Here is a 19,647-nt window from a genome sequence, read left to right on the forward strand (position 1 = left end):
ATTCAGAAGAGAGTAGGAGATGGTGCGTTCATAACACTATAAAAAAAATCTGATGTTGAAAGATGATTGAATCACAAGTGAAAAGCGTTGCATTCATGTTACAGATGGCTTGTGGGATCTGACACGAGAAAGAAGTAGGAATTTACCAACATCATAGTTCATAAATAGTTCATATGGATGGATAGACATTAATTTATAGACATGTATTGATATTGTATTATTAGATGTGTTTTAAAACAAATTAGGAATAAAGTTTTCAGAAAGAAAGTAGGGGAGCACAGTCAACATCATCAGCAACACATTTGTGATTGACATTCCAGACGGACGGACGGATGGATGGATGGATGGATGGATGGATGGATGGATGGATGGATGGATGGATGGATGGATGGATGGATAGATGGATGGATGGATGGATGGATGGATGGATGGATGGATGGATGGATGGATGGATGGATGGATGGATGGACGGATGACGGACGGACAGACAGACGGACAGAAAGACAGACAAAGAGACAGGGAGACAGACAGACAGCCTACTACGTCCTGGAGAAGTAGAACTGAGTCGACAAACTTTGAGTTCAGACCTATGATGAGGCTGCTGCAATGGCTTCAGAGCTCTAAAGCGTGCAAGCAAAAAGTAAAGATAAAGTGCCCAAAGCCATGTTCACGCACTGTTACGAACACCGGTTGAACTTGGTGCTCACGCATTTTGCAAAGTGCATGCCGAAATGTTGCATATTTTTTAAAACAGCTGAGGGACTAGTCCACTAAGCACACTCACTTGCTGGATGAAATCAGGTGTCACTTACCTGGAGCAGCACCTAAAGGATGAATCTCTAACTCTAGACCACTGCAGACGATCATCATGCACCAAAATGATCTGCGCATATTACTTTGTGTTATTATGGAAAATCCCGACATCCGGGATAAAAACACGCTGATGATTGCAATAGGATACGATTGGCGGCTGTCAGAAGCACCAACAAGATTTCTCCTTGTGGCGTTTGTGTACATTTTCAATAAAAGTGATGCTCTTTTTAAGAGTGCTGTAAAACAAAGTGATGGACTTTGAATTTTTTCTTGCTCACATCTGCGACACTGTTGCTGCTCTGGAGCGCATGAGACTGAAGTTTGGGACCGATTTGAGCAGAAATGCAGCGCGCTGGGCCTGACAGACAGTGGTTAGGTAGGTAAATACCTGTAAATCAACATTTCTCAAATATTGGTGCGACGCGTGTGACCCTGGGGAATATGCTTTTTTTGCCGTACTAGAATAAAGTGTAATTGCACATCCACAACAGTAGTTGGCAGTGGCGTTCTCCGTTGTCAGGTAATGCGCAGGGATTATTAGCTTGAGGAACCATGAAGAAGCGTCTGTAGCGCTGTGACTGCAATGGGAGACGAGGGGAGGCTTGTGTGTTTTACTGTGTCCAATAATGCTGGCAGCTGACAGCATAAGTCTAATAAATTAAGATGGAACTTAAAGACATTACATCCCAATCACGTTGATAAGCCGCTGGAGTTTTTTCAGTGAAAATGTACCGAATATTGCCAGAAATCATCCCGCTTTGTGAATGATGTGGTGTATTGGAAATACTCGTAATGGTTTAGCCTGCTCACCCCTCCTGGAGTAGATGGGATCGTCCAGGAGCGGGAGGCTGACAGACAGAGCTACCGATGAAAGGTGACTGCAATGAGGCCTGCAGTGACAGTAACCCCATCGTAGGCGAGCCGGCCAGCCGGCCACAGCGGTTCAGCGTCGGGAATACGACATGCAGCTGTCCCGGGACCGGGTGCGACATTCAGCCGCCGGAGCAGTTTGAATTCAGCAAACCCCAAGAATGTCTTAAAAGGACTGAACCTGTCAGACGCGGTAAGAGACGCTTTCCACGCGTTTTTCATTGTTTCCAAGAATGTGATAATTTAAAGAGCCCGCTTTAACGTGAGGAAGAAGAAAAAATGAAAGTGTGGATTCGTTTGTGACTGCTTTGTATACATTGGCAGAACATTGCAAGTATGGTGCCCTGTTGGTAGAGGTTCATACAAAGGCAAGCAGCAGTATCAGAAAAAACCTCACCCAAGAGCCCAGAAAGAGAGGGCCAAACATGTTAATTCAGAGAAACTCAAACAGTGTCGCAAATGTGGCAAAAAGCCCATCACAACCCCCAAGTCAATGCCCTGCAAACGATGTCACGTGTCGAGGATGTGGGAAAAGAGGACTCTATCAGTGCGTGTGCCTCTCATCCTCAACTGTGAATGAGGTCCAGGAAGGCTCAGAGGACGGCAGCCTATTCCTAGGGTTAGTGTCAGCAAGCAAAGACGATCCATGGACTGTTAACTCTACTGAAAAACAGAACAGTCCATTTAAAATTGACACAGGTGCTGACGTGACTGTTACTCCAGACTATGTGTTTAACGCAGTGTATGCCAGCAACAAACCCTCCCTGCGAAAAGTGACCAAACCACTGCTGGGATCAGGTGGTGCTCCACTGAAGGTGTTGGGGGCCACAGATATTGTGTTGCAGAGGGTAGAGAAGAGCACAGTGGAGGAAGTGTTCATAATCAGGAAATTACACACAGCCCTGCTGGGTAGGTCAGCCAGTGTAAAGTTGGGCATAGTGGCTAGTTTGGACGCCAGTAACATGCAAACTCTGAAAGACAGCTACCCAAAGCTGTGCACCGGTCTAGGAAAGATAGATCAACCTTACACCATCAAGCTAAAGCCTGATGCAATGCCATACTCACTTAAGACTCCACGACGGATTCCCCTGCCTTTAATGCCCAAAGTCAAAAAAAGAGCTTGAGCACATGGAGAAGATCGGAGTCATCAGCAGAGTGGAGGAGCCCACTGATTGGTGCGCTGGCATGGTGGTGCCTAAGAAGAATGCTGATCCACGTATATGTGTTGACCTGACAAAGTTCAACGAGTCAGTGCACAGAGAAAAGTACGTCCTTCTATCTGTTGAGCAGACCCTGGGCTCACTCGCTGGAGCCGTGGTCTTCAGCAAGCTCGACGCCAACAGGGGGTTCGGGCAAATTCCATTGGCTGAGGAGTCCGCGAAGCTGACTACCTTCATCATACCGTTTGGGAGGTTCTACTTCAACCGACTGCCGTTCGGGATAGCATCTGCACCAGAACATTTCCAAAACAGAATGGTCACACAGGTCACAGAAGGCCTGGAAGGAGTCGTGTGCCATATGGACGACCTCTTCATATGGGCGTCCACGAAAGAACAACACGATTCTCGCCTTCACACTGTTCTGCAAAAGATGGAGAGTGCCAGTATAACACTCAATGTGGAGAGATGTGAGATCTCTAAACCGGAAGTGAAGTTCCTTGGCCACATTATCTGAGGTAAAGGTGTGGAATCAGACCCAACGAAAACGTCAGCGGTCACAGAGATGTCCGAACCCAACAATGTCAGTGAACTACGAAGCTTCCTAGGCATGGTCAACCAGCTAGGAAAGTTTGTGCCACAGCTAGCAGAGAAAGATAAACCCCTCAGAGACCTACTCTCTAAAGAAAAACCACCGTTTCTGGGGAGCCGACCAAGTCAGAGCCTTCAATAGGCTGAAAAAGGAGCTCTCATCCACATCTGTGTTGGCGCTGTACGACCCAAACAAAGAGACAAAAGTTTCAGCAGATGCGTCTTCCTTTGGGTTGGGTGCAGTGCTGCTGCAAAAATGGAACGACGTATGGAGATCTGTAGCCTGTGCTTCTCGTTCTCTCTTAAATGTGGAACAGAGACACGCACAGGTTGAGAACGATGTGAACGCTTCAGAGACTCTCTCATTGGACAGCACTTTGAGTTAGAGACTGATCACAAGACTCTTCTGAGCCTCCTGGGGGCCCAAGCCTTGGACACCCTGCCCCCTCGCATACAGCACTTCCAGATGAGGCTCATGGGACACTCATACACGATGTCTCATGTTGCAGGAAAGAACCTGTTGACAGCTTACACCCTGTCACGTGCGCCGCTGCGTGTCGAAGCAACACGTGCGGACAACAAGCTCATGGAGAGCACTAATATCTATGTAGACAGCATCATGGACAATCTTCCAGTTAGCGCCACCTACATGGACACTCTAAGAGAGAACCTCAAGGCTGACAGCGTGTGTTCAGCTTTCATGAAGATGTGTCGAGATGGTTGGCCAGAGAACAGCTCCTGTACTGGTCTCCTTAGGCTGTATTGGGCGGAACGCGCCTTTCTAACTGTCCATGATGGTCTTCTGTTTAAAGGGACGCGACTAGTCATTCCGTCAGTTATGAGGAACAATGTCCTGGCTAAGCTGCACGAAGGTCACCAGGGAGTGGTGAAGTGCCGGGAGCGTGATACACAAAGTGTGTGGTGCCCTGGCCTAACTCAGCGAACTGGTTCAAAACTGTAGAACGTGCATTAAGAAGCGCACAAACCACACCGAACCACTCATGCCTACAGACCTTCCAGACCGACCCTTCAGAAGCTAGGGGCAGACTTTTTTACCTTGAAAGGGAAAATGTACTTGCTGGTCGTAGATTACTACTCCAGGTACGTAGAAGTGGCAAACCTCTCCCTCCCTAAGTATTTAGTGTTTGAAACAAAAAGGGATTGCATTTGAATGTTTATTTTTTGCATTTGAATGTGTATCTTCAGTTAACTATAACCAGCAGATGTTTTGGGTTATGGGAGAAAACACTAAATGACTTTATTGTTTTACTCAAAAGGGGAGATGTGGTGTATTCGAAATACACATAATGGTTTAGCCTGCTCACCCCTCCTGAAGTAGATGGGATCGTCCAGGAGCGGGAAGCTGTCAGAGAGATAGTACTGATGAATGGTGACAGGTAGTGCAATAAAGCCTACAGTGACAGTAACCTCATCGTAGCAGAGCCTATGCTTCCTAACAACAAACACATAACACGACAAATGCTACTTCAGTAAACAAGCCAATTCTGTTGGCATCATATAAGGTTGAGTACCAAATTCATTCATTCATTTTCTGCCGCTTCATCCGTCGGCAGGTTCGGATTGAGTCCCACTCTGTGTGGAGTTTGCGTGTTCTCCCCGTGTCTGCGAGGGTTCTCTCCGGGTCCTCCGGCTTCCTCCTACCTCCAAAAACATGCGCTTCAGGTTTGTTCGCCAGTCCCAAATTCCCCAGAGAAGTGAGTGTGTGTGTGTGTGGTTGTCTGTCTTTGTGTGTGGCTCCACAGTGCACTGGCGCCCTATACCAGCTGGGATAGGCTCCAGCTCCCCGTGACCCACTGCGATGGATAAAGCGGAGGAAAATGAAAAATGAATGAATGCTGTAAATACAGAAACCGGTGCAGGAACAGGGATCACGAATCTTCAAACATAACCTAATATAAATAAAATAAACAAAAGTTGTTATTATTATAGTTATTATTATATTATTATTTATATGTATGGAGAGACAAAAAGACAGCTTGGAACTCGTCCCTTGTGCTGAAGCATCGCGCCAGCCGACAACAGCAGGTAGCCACCAAGACCACATGGCGAACGAACTAGCAGCACATTTTAAATGTTTTAGCGCAGTTGTCAGTGCGCTAACCGAAGTGACTACACCAATACAATTACATACAATATTTAAAGAAGCTACCATTTGCACACATATTTGTTTAGCTTCAATTTTTTAAAAATGGACGGACTGAAAAGTTTCCACAGATAAACCCACTACCGCCAGAGTCCCATAGGGGGACCTCTAACACAACATGGCAACCAATAAGAAATTTCCTTACACAAGTAGTGCAGAGAATAAACAGCCTGTATCACAGTTTAGATGAAACATGTATATGTTTATAAACAAAACAAAAGTAGAGAAAAAATGTCATTACGTAGTTTGTATTTGCAGTAGTAAAATACTGCTGTTTGTATTATAAGGCACATGGTAGAATGTGATACAAAAAGTTTAGTTTTTTATTTTACTTCAGGTAATTAACCTGCTTGAATGACTTGGTTGAATTGAACTATAGGTTGTGGTCATTTACTATGTTTTGGAGTTAACAGGTTAGTCAGACTCTCAACTTCAGCACAGTTGCCATATAGTCATTCTTTTGTTTCACTTGTAATCAAACCAAACAAATTACTGCATGATCTACAAGGAGCCATTTCTTTTCTATCAGTGAGACTAAATGTCTGACACTGACATGCTCTGGAATGTTGATGGTTCCATCAAAGTAGGTCTTCTTTTCCTTCTTCGGATGGTATGTCATCACTGCGTCTGCCACATAAAGCTCCCAGTAGCTGAGGCAGGATCCGCCTGTCAAAATTCGGGCAGGATTACGACCAGCGGTGGACATGGAGACACCATAGTGTCTCCTAGACTCTCGGTCTTGTTGCACTGGGACACACAAATGGTGGAGGAGACGAACTGTTTTGCTTGAGATGAGCTTTTGCAGAGCTGAAATAATTTCACTTTCCTTCTCTTGTCCAGTCAGATAGACAGTCTGCAAGCAATAACAAAGAGTCACATCCCACGTTTGACAAATGCTGAGTGGTAATGAATCACTATAATAATATAATAACTATAATAACTAATAACTGAGGTTATTATAGTCATTCATTCTCACCAACATGAGAGTGAATGATTTATTTTTATGAACCATGATCTTACCATGTCCAGCTGTTGGGTCTAAGATCAGGCCCCAACGTTGTGGGAGAGCTATAAAGGGGCTGGCTGTAGAAAAACACCAGGCAAAGACGTATTGAAGTTTTACCGGCTGCAGCGGGGAGAGTGGGAGAGGGAAAGTATCTAGCTCGCTCACAGCTCATCCTCGACTCTCGGCACTCCCCCGTCTGCCTCTGCCTTTTATTGTCCTTATCAGACAAGGAAATAGCTCATCATGGAAAAGTACAGAAACAAGGTGAAGTGAAGACACAAAGGGTTTGATCCAGTGTCGGTTAACTGTTGGGGTATCACATGATTACACACTTAGAAATGCACACTTTGAGCAGAATACTTTACATGATTACACACTTAGAAATGCACACTTTGAGCAGAATACTTTAAGCTTATCTTACACCAGCACACATGAAATTGGAGTTCGCATGGGTACCTGGGTGGCAGAGATGTTAAAAGGGTCTGTGTAATTACCCTTCAAGATGTTCAACATGTCTTCATCAATCACAATATCTTTTGGGCTGTATTTGGGTTTGTTGATCTCTCCCAAAAAGAAGATGCTGTGGAGAATCTATTGGCTCTAACACAACATGGCAACCAATAAGAAATTTCCTTACACAAGGAATGCAGGGAATAAACAGCCTGTATCACACAGTTTAGATGAAACATGTATATGTTTATAAACAAAAGTAAAGAAAAAATGTCATCCCATAGTTAATATTTGGAGTAGTAAAATACTGCTGTTTGTATTATAAGGCACATGGTAGAATGTGATACAAAAAGTTTAGTTTTTGACTTTACTTCAGGTAATTAACCTGTTTTAATGACTTGGTTGAATTGAACTATAGGTTGTGGTCATTTACTATGTTTTGGAGTTTTAAAAAAAAAAACGGGAATGTAATATACACATATTCTATTAGTTTGTGTAGCGCCTCCACAGACTACGTCAGGACATAAATCTGATTCACGGAAATCAGTAAATAAAACAGGTATTTTTTTCTATAATAGTGTTCAAGACACATAACAAACAAAAACTGTAGTTAACATGTTTGTAATCAATAATCAGCATATACCCAACAGCACTGATTATTGCAGCATTCTGCTTTCTCATGCACTTACACAACCTTTGCACATCATCATTCAGTTTGAAAAGCAGGTGTTATTTATCATCAGTTGGAAGAAAGCATCATAGCTATTTCTTAAAAACTTAATAAACTGTTGTTTTAGTTTCAGACTACTAGACATACTAGCATGAAATTATGAGGAGTGGTGATGATACTGGGAGCCAGTGAATTTTGCAGTAAATTATGTATTTTGTGTTCAATAACATTGTGACAAGGGCAGATTTGTAGGTGATGAATGTTGTGTCCGAGTGGGGAACACGTATACATACAAGGAGGCAGCGAGTGAAGTGCTGAACATTAAAACTGCATTTATTTTTATTTACCGCATCCGGTACACCAGGTTGGCAATCTGCATATCTATCATTACCTGAAGCGCGTGGAATAGGGGAGCGCTAACATTATACAGCCCCCGCCTGAACACAAGGCATTATGGGAAGGGTAGTTTTTAGTATCTATACACAACAATGAACAGGCAAGGATCAACTTTGTCCATCAGAATATACTGTCTGGAATATAATACATGAACAGATGTAGATTATGTATGCAGATTAATTTAATCTGCAGGGATAGAGCGGATTTTAGTTTTTGCAGTATTGAGTTCTCTATTTTTTTCTACGCTTGTTTGAACATCACACAGACACATTTAAGAGACTGTATGAGATGATTTATTGAAGTCAATCTTCATTCCTGTCTTGTATCTTTGAAGACGTTTTCCTGGATGATGACCTTTAGTTTACTGTTAAAGGTAATTATCAAAAACCATTTTCTTAAATTTTACTCAAGGTCATCATCAATAGCTGCTTAACCTGCTCCTCAGTATTTCACTCCAAAGGTGGAACGTCCCTGTATGAACTATATGTAAGTTTGTACATGTTGGGACAATAAAATCACAAACATACAGTAATTAAGCATCATTTTATTCATCATAACGTGATTAATACATCAACTTTTGCATCTTCATTGAATTCAGATTTAAAAGTTAACACATTGTTATGCATTGCATGATTACTATGCACTATTAGAGAGCAAAAGAAAGGGTAGCAACAACATATTTATGAGTCAAAAGAATCATATCAATTCTCCCAAAGACTTCAGGATATATGTCAGCGTTTGGTACCATTTACATTTTTTAAGGTGTGAGGCCGTGTGGGGTGTAGAACTTTTTATCCCATTTAAAGAGTAACATTTTCACCAGAGACTGTGTGACCTCTTTCAAGGTTTCCGCTATGGCCCTCTCCCTGTTCTCTTTTGTGTAGGTCTCAGAAGTTGGTCGAACTTCCTCCTCTAATACTTTCCCCTTTTTTAACAGGTTAGTCAGACTCTCAACTTCAGCACAGTTGCCATACGGCCATTCTTTTGTATCGCTTGTAATCAAACCAAACAAATTACTGCATGATCTACAAGGAGCCATTTCTTTTCTATCAGTGAGACTAAATGTCTGACACCTGACATGCTCTGGAATTTTGATGGTTCCATCAAAGTAGGTCTTCTTTTCCTTTTTCGGATAGTATGTCATCACTGCGTCTGCCACATAAAGCTCCCAGTAGCTGAGGCAGGATCCGCCTGTCAGAATTCGGGCAGGATTACGACCAGCGGTGGACATGGAGACACCATAGTGTCTCCCAGACTCCTCGGTCTTGTTGCACTGGGACACACAAATGGTGGAGGAGACAAACTCTTTTGCTTGATCCTTCTTCAATTCAGAGATGAGCTTTTGCAGGGCTGAAATAATTTCACTTTCCTTCTCTTGTCCAGTCAGATAGACAGTCTGCAAGCAATAACAAAGAGTCACGCCCCGTGTTTGATAAACGTCGAGTTGTAATGAATCACTAAGTATAATAACAAGTCTTTTAGCTGAAGAATCACCAATGAGAGAATGAATGATATATTTTTATGAACCATGATCTTACCATGTCCAGCACACATGAAATTGGAGTTCGCATGGGTACCTGGGTGGCATAGAGGTTAAAAGGGTCCGTGTAATTACCCTTCAAGATGTTCAACATGTCTTCATCAATCACAATATCTTTTGGGCTGTATTTGGGTTTGTTTATCTCTCCCAAAAAGAAGATGCTGTGGAGAATCTATGGGGTCAAACCACATTCACAGCAAGTGTTTATGAGAGTTAACAAATATACTGTTTGTACCAAAATCCAGAATATTTGAAATTTTCATTACTGTGTCCATCAGACATACCTCATCCACCAACTTCGAAGGATGTTTTGGAGCCAATCCCACAATGTGCTTAATAACCAGGAAACCATTCCTTCTGAAAAAGTCTTTCTTTTCCAGAAATTCCTCTTCCCTTAAAAGAAACACAAATTAAAAGCAAATAACAAAACAAATAAAAAATGCAATAAGTGCTTGTAATTCCGATAATCAGCTCACCTTGTCATTTTCCTTTCCATCTGACGTAAGTTGAAATAACACAGAACCAATTACACACTTTACAAATAACTGACATAAAATATGCAATACAAAATTTAAACAGAATGGCATAGAATATAGTACTGGTTAACAACTCAAAAGCAGTGACTCACCATATCAGCAAAGAGTAAATGAAAGCGAAAGAAAGAGTGCCGTCCTTCCCCACAACCAAACTACTTACTTTTTAACCCCATCAACTTCACAGGAAACCAATCTGCACTCAGCTCTCAAACATACAGACAAAAGAAAGTTGATTATGACATTAAGTGGCTTCTCTGGAAAGTGACTGTACTTTCATCGCTTGTCAAACATTTATAGATATAACGGTACAAAGGCCAATAGGTTACATTAACTTGTGCGACAGATGACATATTGTGTAACGCAGGGCGTTAACTATGTTAACAATGAATTTCCAGTGAAAGTAAAAGTGCTGATTAAAATCAACTCTGTTGTCAGTGACGGTGGCAGAGGGCATATTGTCTAATTGGTGGGGTGTAAATAGTGTTAACACTGAATTTCCAGTGAAAGGGCGATTTACTGTAAATGTTTACTGCTCACAGTAACTGAGTGGAACTGATGATAAAACCTTTAAGATTCAAACTCGTCTATTTGTGTTCTAGGGAACTCATTCATGAGCAAAGGAATACATGTTAAATGTACAGTATGTGTCTGTTCTATCAAGTTGTCCTGGAGCCACGTCAAACATGGGAGCTATAGGTTCGCTCTGCTAATAATCTTTCATTACAGTTAAAATCCAGGCATATTAATCCTGATCAGATACCACGAACGTTAACAAGAATACCAGTTTCCTCAGTCTATAAATGATCACTGTGTGAATTCAAACATAGTTTGAAAACTCACTTGGACCACCCTCCCTTGGCATCTTTAAAAGGCTAGTTTTGAACTGCAGAAGGTTCTCTTTTACAATAACAATAAACAATATGTTAACACATTTAATGTCTTTTGAAGCTCTTTAAGAAGTTGTCTTTGTCAACTAATGTTTGTATTTATTGTATGTATACAGTAATGATGTTTTGGAGCTACTCAACAGCAGTATGACAGTTGTTACTGGCAACAGTAACATTATATTTTTTCAGATCACACAGTGGAGTAAGTGTGACAAAGTTTTGTTCCATAATAAAGTCAACAAGTAAGGATCTATTTCTTTATTTCTATTTCTATTTTATTCATCTAATTTTGATAATACCAGTACATGAAATCCACTTTGGCAACTCTGAATCTTCATTCCCAGCCGTGTCTCTGTACTTAATATTATGCATTTACTTAACACATACTGCCCCAATATACATTGGCTCACTCTTTACTGTCTCAAACTGAGAAAATTAGGTTATCACTACGGGGGTTCACAGATAAATCTTTACAAATATGGAGGCTGTTGTTTCAGTTAGTAAAACAAAGCAATTATCCTTTTGTCCCAGGCTAGTTTTGTTTATTTATTTTTGTGTACTTATTTTCCTTTGGTCCTTATTGTATTTTTATTGCTCTCATATGTTGTATGTGGGCATTACACAGAGTCTACCGTATTTTGTTTAACTTTTTTTGTATTTATTTGTATATGCTGTAGCATGAGTGGATGGAGGTTGTTGGTGGGTTGTGTGTTTTGTTGGGGTTTTTTCTTTTTTTTACAGGATTGCACAATATAGTTTGTTTTACACTGTGGATGATTTGTATAATTGTGCAATTTCTGAACATAACCTCATAAACAAAGTTTAAAAATATACTAACTACTATACTAAAAATAAAACATACTAACCCTGTCCAATTGTATATTTTTATCTCATATTCAGATTATACAGGTCCTTCTCAAAAAATCAGCATATTGTGATAAAGTTGATTATTTTCTGTAATGTACTGATAAACATTAGACTTTCATATATTTTAGATTTATTACACACAACTGAAGAAGTGGAAGCCTTTTACTGTTTTAACATTGATGATTTAGACAAAAAAATAAAGAAAAACCAAAAATCCCTTTTGACAACCATCAATTCCAACAGAACAAGACAAATGCATCAACTGTGGAATCCTGAGGAGACAGAAAAAAATAGATCAGTTAATATAGAATAAAGATTAGTGTCATTAAGTAGAAGTAAGAAAGTGCCTGATCTATATAAGCACATCTATTATTGTTGTATTTTTTTCTTGTCGATGTTCAACACATCCACAGTACAAAGGAAATCTATAACAATGATAAAGTTACTCACAGGTGGATTTGAGCGCAGCCAGAAATGTAGGTTTAAATTTTTCCACCAGTTTACGATGTTCTTCGTCCAAACGTCTCCCCACATCTCCCTTCCTCACTTCATCCCAGTCCTCCTGGGTCTACACACCAACACAAATATCAGTATTAGTCCTCAATGGTGATCAATCAAGACAGTCATCAATCACAAAACTCTGCTTTTCCCAACAACTGAACCTCTCACCATATCTTTGAAGGCTTCCCCGCAGTAATAACTCTTGGATGCTGGATACTCCATTCCCTCATCACACAGCTGCTTCACGCTTGACGCCACCACATGGAGTTCTTCTTCTCCTCCGTCGTAGGCGTACACCTTCTCATCCTCACAGGTCATCAGAACCAGCTGATCACAGCAGCACGAGGTCCCCTCCACGACGCCTATGACCTGCATACTTACTTCCTGAGGAAGGTAGAATTTCCCCCATCCGTTCACCTCACGATAATTGCCGCTGTACACGGTGTCATCCACATCTCCTATTGTCCATTTGGCACCAGCTGGATTCTTCAGAACAGAAGTCTTGCGTTTGTTTTTGGACACAACATCTGAAACCCACGTCAGGTAATCTGGTTCTGCAACATACATTCGACAAGAGGAGTTGGAAAAATCTAAGATGGCTTGGTTTTCAGATTTGTCAGGAAAGGATGTTTGATGTCCTACTTTGTTCCCTTTGGCTCTGGAAGAAATGAAGCATCTCAGATGCTGGTCTGGTGCACAGAAAAGAGATAGACTTTATTCAACAGAAACAAAAGTAGTAACTGATACTCACAGATCATTTAAGAAATCATTATGGTGGGAATATCAGGCAGTGATGACCAGAATAGGACATGTTTTTCATTCACTCAGTGAGTCAATCAATAATGTACCTAATCTACTGTAACCCTCCATTGGCTCAGCCTCGTGAGTATTGCTCACATTAGGATCATCTTGTAATTGTTTTATATTTAAAATTCTTCCAGGTATTCAAACTGGTCACTTGATGCAATGGCACAAGACACCTGAATCTACCTCTGCTGTATTGTCATTACTCACGGAATCCTCATTTATCAGAAGATAAAACCGGCTCTTACATGGAAGTTTTCTGTAGATCAACCGCCATTCTGGATCACTGTCACCTAGACGAAGAAAAAAAGTTTGTTGTTAAAAAAAAAATAAAAAAAATAAAAAACAAGTACAGAAGTCAAGTACTATGTACAGTAAAACGAGATGTGTACTGTACTTTAAGTAAAGTACATATACTTTACTTAAAGTAAAACTCCCTTCCCTCGCGTATTAATTCCATAAATAACAAAATACGAGTTTTGCTGGTCCTTCATATAAGATCTGTAGACACATTTAAGAGTTTAAAGAAATGAAAAACGCATTTAGTCTACAGTACTTTGCAAATTACATCAAATAACGTTCTGTTTGTGCAATAATTTATGTAAAGTTTCAGATTAATCTTAAACGTCTGACAAATATTTAATCATTGCGGATGATAACAATTACCAAAGCTGTCGGGTAAGAAAACGTCTTCGGTGTCTTCAGAGAAATGAATATTGTCGAGAAGTGAAGCTGAATATAAATGGTCTGTGGCCACGCCCCATAGCTGTGATGCCTTCAAGTGCTCGCCAAAGGCTGTCGGAAAAAAACGCCATCCTTGAACCCGGGAACGCAGGGCCTGAACTACATTACCAACTTTTTGTTTTATTTTGTATTTGTATTTTTAGCAGTGTAGGGTACGTTCCATTTTATTTATCACTTTGTCAGAAATTACAAAGAATAAATCGCTGATGAAAAAATAAATCGTGTGTACATACGTTTCCAAGTACTGCATCAGATACAGCGATGTTTCTGAGTTCCACTTTCAGGGTTCTGCTTTCATTTGTTAACCCCTAACCCTCCTCCATCTGTCTTTACGTCTTTAATTTTTCTGAATGCATTTTATCCTCAGGGGGTGTGGGGGCTAAGGCAACTTTTATTCCACAGAGGTATTCCACCACACTTCACGTGAACGACGCGCTGATACGCTTCCTGGGAATCAGAAGTGCTACACGCACCAGGACTACTGACGGTAATTTTATTGTGGAGGACGAGTTGCTAAAGAAATAGAGAAATAGATCCAGATCTTCAATAGTGGAGAATTTTGTTGATAACTCACAAACGACTGATAATAAACACGATTCCGAAAGTGAGGAGGTTTTCATGGTCCAATAATCATGACGGTGATCCCCTTAGAGAAACTTCGTTTGATTCATTTTTTTGTGGGGATACGACGGAGGAAAGTTCAGTGAACTGTAGAAAAAGTGTCCTAGTTGATTTTTCTCCGTGTGTGTGTGTGTGTGTGTGTGTGTGTGTGTGTGTGTGTGTGTGTGTGTGTGTGTGTGTGTGTGTGTGTGTGTGTGTGTGTGTGTGTGTGTGACTGGTTGTTCATCTTTTTCTGACAGTAAAACACTCCCAGTTTATCAGGCGGTTTGGTATGGATTCCTCCATTTTCAACAAATAACAGCAGAACATTTGTTAAAATGCTGTTAAATTATAATTCTTTGAGGTATTATTGGGCGGCAGTGGCTCAGTGGCAGAGCGGGTGTCCTATGATCAGACCATTCTCGGAGTGGGAGCTGACAGTGGGAGCCGTCATCCCCCTTACGAGCTGCTCAGATGGGCGCACCGCGAGGTCGCTGCCCGTCACTCTACCTCCCCCTATGCTGTACTGTACTACTGTTGTGTTTTCCTCAGGGGCCCTTTACATATATATTGTATTGTATGCAAAGTCTAACACATATATACAGTGCTTTGCGAAAGTATTGGCCCCCCAAGAACTTTTTGACATTTTTCCACATTTCAAGCTTCAAACTTAAAGATAACAAACTAAAATATATTTTAAGAATCAACAACATGTGAGAAACAATTGTGAAGTGGAACCAAATTTATTCAACATTTTATATTGTGTTTACAAGAGAAAAACTGAAAAGAAGGACGTGCAGAAGTATTGGACCCCTGTTTTATCAGCTCAGCCAACCAACTCCAGAAGTTCCCTTATGACTTCTGAATGATCCAATGTCGACCTAAATGACTAACAATGACAAACAGACTTCACCTTGGTCTCAGTTTAAACGCACCTGCTCTGTGATTGTTTCAGAGGTCCGCGAAAGGAACACTGGAGAACAAACAGTATCATGAAAACCAAAGAACACACCAGACAGGTCCCGGATAAAGTTGTGGAAAAGTTCAAAGCAGGAATTGGGATACAAGAAGCTCTCACAATATTTAAACATCCCCCGGAGGATACTAAGCAGAGAAGGAGGATACTAAGCAGAGAAGCAACCTAGAGGCACATGATCACGCTGGATGACCTGCAGACTTACAAAGTTGAGGTGGGAAAATCTGTCCATAAGACAACTATTAGTCGTACTCTGCATAAATCTGGCCTTTTTGGAAGAGTGGCAAGAAGAGAGCCATTTCTAAAAGAAAACCATATGTAGCCAGAGGCTATTTCCCTCCCTGTCACTGTTTGGCACTGTGCCAGCCTTTTACGCACAGCTGTGGCGCACTGATGGGGGGGCGGTGCTACGCACACTGTTATATTCAGGTGCGTGCAGTCGCGCCCGCTCTCCCCTGCTCCTCATGCGCTCCCGTAGTGGCTGTGGCTCAGCGTGGCCGCAAATTGTTTGGCGTGGCATCGGCAGCTCAGTTTCCCCAGACGGCTTCCCATTTGGGTGGTTTGAACCTGTCGTGTGGTCGCCATCTAGGTACCCAACCGTCTCACCCAGGTAAGCACCCTGCCACCTTTCCCTCCTGTGGGTGCGTAATGCGCACTGTGGTGACACGATCTCCACCTGTTCCAGTGTGGCTGGCTGTCGGGGGCCGAGGGAGAGGGGCTGACCTGTGTGGAGCTCTGCTCAGTGCGTCTGTCTACCTGCCCGCTCTGGTATGTTAGTTTGCGCTTTGTCCGCCTTCGTTTGCTGTGTTTCCACGCACCAGCTCATTAACATCTCTGTGTAAATCCCAGGTTGTGTACCCCAGGCGTGTTTGAGACGCACATCCTCCCGTTGCCTGGGGTGTGCTGTGCTTGCGGCGCGCTGGCCATTACAGGACACCACGGACCACTACTCCTTGGGCCACGCTGCTACCCTGGCTCTTCTCATTAGCCCTGGCCCTTTTATAATGGCTTAGTCTTGGCCCTTTTATACTGGTTTTATTTCATACTGGCCCTCTTAACCATTTTGTTGAAGTATGGCACATTTGATTTTGGATTATTTGGCTCTTTGAGTTTCCTTTTCTTGTTCTTCATTTGGTTCTTTATTTTGGTTCTGTTCTTATTTTGGTTAATTCATTCTGTTATATTTTGTTATTTACTATTAGTTCATTGAATTAGTTTGTATATTTAAATCATGTAAATTATCATTTAGTCCACACCAGTTTGTGCTGTTCTGTTGTGTTAATTGTTTTTCCTTCTCTGTTAGGTGCTGCGGGCTGACAGCGGCAGTTTTATCCTTGGTGGTGACGCGTTCTTCACGATCCCTTTTTTTTTTATTTGAGTGTGTGCAGTGTCACTGGGTGATTCGTTTGATTTTGGTTGTCCCTGCCGCTTGGTAAGCCTGGAGCCCCAGCCCTTATTTCCTTTTGACCCCAGTGCTCACCCTATAGTACGGCATAACTGGTGTGTGCCACATATTGTATTATTTTAATTCTTGTTAATAAAAATTTGTTTGTTTTAATGGAAAACAGTCTCGCCCCAGTGGTATAACGGACCTGTGTGATCAATCTGAGTTTAGGATTTCCTGGGGTGCAATTCCCCAGGTGGCGTTGTCGACTCATCAATTCCGGTATTCCTCACCACCCCATACTCCGCTCCCGCCACACATACAATGGCCCGTTACAATAGAAAGGCATAAACAGGCATAGGAATAAGAAGGCATAAAAAAACGGGTCTAGATAGCATGGGTAGAGTGAAATGTCTACAGTGTGTGCATTGTTTTTGGTGTATTATATGTGTCATCCCTGAGCTTACGTGTGGACTCTCTTCTTCTTCGCTTCCCCCAGAGAGGAGTTGAGCAGTTTAATGGCTCGGGGGATGAAGGAGTTCTTAAGTCTGTTGGTCCTGCATGTTAGGAGGCGCAGCCTCTGGCTGGTCAGGCTTCTCAGGCTCCTCTGGTTGTGCAGAGGGTGGCTGACATTGTCCATGATGTCCAGCAGTTTGTCCAAAGTTCTCTTCTCTGCCACTGTTGCCAGAGGGTCCAGCTTCAACCCGACCACTGAGCTGGCCCACCTCATCAGCTACTCCAGCCTGGAGAGATCCACCTTAGTCACGCTCCGTCCCCAACACACCACAGCGTACCACAGGATGCTGTCGACCACAGACTGATAAAACAACCACAGGAGCCTTCTGCAGATGTGGAATGACCTCAGCCTCCTCAGAAAGTACATCCTATTCTGTGCTTTCTTGTACAGCTGCCTCGTGTTGCTTGTCCAGTCCAGCTTGTTGTCCAGCCACAGCCCAATATATTTATAGGTCTGCACAACCTCCACCTCCTCCATTCCTATCAGAACTGGTCTAGGTTGGGGTCTGTCCCTCCTGAAGTCAATGACCAGCTCTTTAGTTTTCGAGGTGTTGGGCTGCAGACTGTTGCTGAGACACCAGCCGACTAAGTCACTCACCAAGCATCTATACTCCTCCTCATTGCCCCTGACACATCCCACGACAGCTGTGTCATCTGCGAACTTCTGGATGTGACACAGTTCTGAGTTGTAGCAGAAGTAAAATAAAGTTGAGTTTATCTTATTTTATTTTTTTTTACACTTCTTCCGTTTAACCTCAAAATACCTAAATAAAATAAGAATATTATCATAAAATCATTTAAGACATCCTAATTTTTTTAAAGCACAGCAAAGTCAGATTATTCGGGACTATTTTTATGATCATTAAATAATACGCCGTAATTGATTAAAGAATAACAGACAGCGACATCTAGTGGTTAATATTAAGGACTACACAGACTCGTCAGTCAAGTCTTCTTTTCCTTTCGGTTTTTCCGTTCAGGGGTCGCCACAGCGAATCAGTTGCCTCCAACCCTGTCTTCTGCATCCTCTTCTCTCACATCAACTACCTTCATCTCCTCTTTCACTACATCCGTAAACCTCCTCTTTGGTCTTCCTCTAGGCCTCCTAGAGGAAGATCAATAGATTTGATTTTATGAAAAGTTCATTAGTATTAGTAGTCTTATTGCCCTTTTTTGCAATTTAATCAGAAGATCTATATATGATTTACATGTGTTTCCCCACATTTCACAGCAGTAGGAAAGATATGGAACCACAAGTGATGAATACAATATGTGCAGACATTCCTTATTCAATATGTGTTTAGTTTTATACAATATACCAAGTGTCTTTCATAATTTATTCCTGATATACTGTATATGTTGCTTCCAGCAGATCTGATGATCTCTGATCACTCCCCGAAACCTTATTTCATAAATCCTTTCAATTGCAATCCCATTCTAAATCAAGTTGACCTCTGTTCTTGACTTGTTGTATGCAAAGATCATGAATTTGGTCTTTTTCTCATTTAAACATAACTTATTTAAATCAAACCATTTTTTAAATTTTATAAGCTCTGACTCCACCTGGGAAATTAACTGAGAAATGTCAGGTCCCAAGCAATACGTATTTGTATCATCTGCAAAAATTACCAGTTTTAAAATTTCAGAAATTTTGCATATGTCATTTAGATACAAAATGAATAGTTTAGGCCCCAAGACAGAGCCTTGGGGTATTCCAAAGGTGATATTTTTCGGTTGTGATGCTATTCCATTATTCCCTTCCATATCATCAGAACCGACTGCCTTTCCGCTCTTCATCCTCTTCAGTGCCTTCCTCACTTCATCCTGACTAATCCTTGCTATTCCCTGGTCTACAACATCCACCTGTTCTAGTCTTTGGTCTCTCTCATTTTCCTCGTTCATCAACTCTTCAAAGTACTCTTTCCATCTTCCCATCACACTACTGGCACCTGTCAATAGGCACAAAATTATTATTATTATTATTATTATTATTATTGTCATTATTATCATTATTATTATTATTATTATTATATTATTATTATATAGGGGGACACAAAAAGACAGCTTGGAGCTCGTCCTTCGTGCTGAAGCGTCGTGCCGACAACAGCAGGTATTCTGCCATCTCATGCACTTACACAACCTTTGCACATCATCATTCACTTTGAAAAGAAAGTG

General features: G+C 41.7%; 1 protein-coding gene across 5 annotated transcripts; it reads right to left on the reverse strand.

Annotated features, from left to right (window-relative positions):
- Window positions 1-7,110: 7,110 nt before the first annotated feature.
- LOC137596560 (uncharacterized) lies at window positions 7,111-13,964 on the reverse strand. 5 transcript variants are annotated; one of them, XM_068317207.1, is made up of 8 exons: window positions 13,919-13,964; window positions 13,501-13,545; window positions 13,091-13,137; window positions 12,617-13,002; window positions 12,398-12,515; window positions 9,942-12,219; window positions 9,733-9,829; window positions 8,653-9,513 (listed from the first exon to the last, which is right to left on the reverse strand). In XM_068317207.1, coding segments are annotated over exons 2-6 (582 nt in total). In that variant the 5' UTR covers window positions 13,530-13,545; window positions 13,919-13,964; the 3' UTR covers window positions 8,653-9,513; window positions 9,733-9,829; window positions 9,942-12,217. The 5 variants fall into 5 exon arrangements, with proteins under 5 accessions (XP_068173309.1, XP_068173308.1, XP_068173307.1 ...); XM_068317206.1 differs by having other exon boundaries at window positions 9,656-9,829; XM_068317208.1 differs by lacking the exons at window positions 8,653-9,513; window positions 9,733-9,829 and adding an exon at window positions 7,111-7,192.
- Window positions 13,965-19,647: the final 5,683 nt, after the last annotated feature.

Source organism: Antennarius striatus, chromosome 6, assembly GCF_040054535.1.
Source record: "Antennarius striatus isolate MH-2024 chromosome 6, ASM4005453v1, whole genome shotgun sequence".
NCBI lineage: Eukaryota > Metazoa > Chordata > Actinopteri > Lophiiformes > Antennariidae > Antennarius > Antennarius striatus.

Coding starts and splice junctions, on each gene's coding strand:
- LOC137596560 (XM_068317204.1), bottom strand. CDS start 10,153: ATGGAAAGGAAAATGACAAG. Junction 9,830..9,941: donor CTTCGAAGTTGGTGGATGAG/GTATGTCTGATG, acceptor TTGACCCCATAG/ATTCTCCACAGCATCTTCTT. Junction 9,514..9,655: donor TTTCATGTGTGCTGGACATG/GTAAGATCATGG, acceptor TATTGCTTGCAG/ACTGTCTATCTGACTGGACA.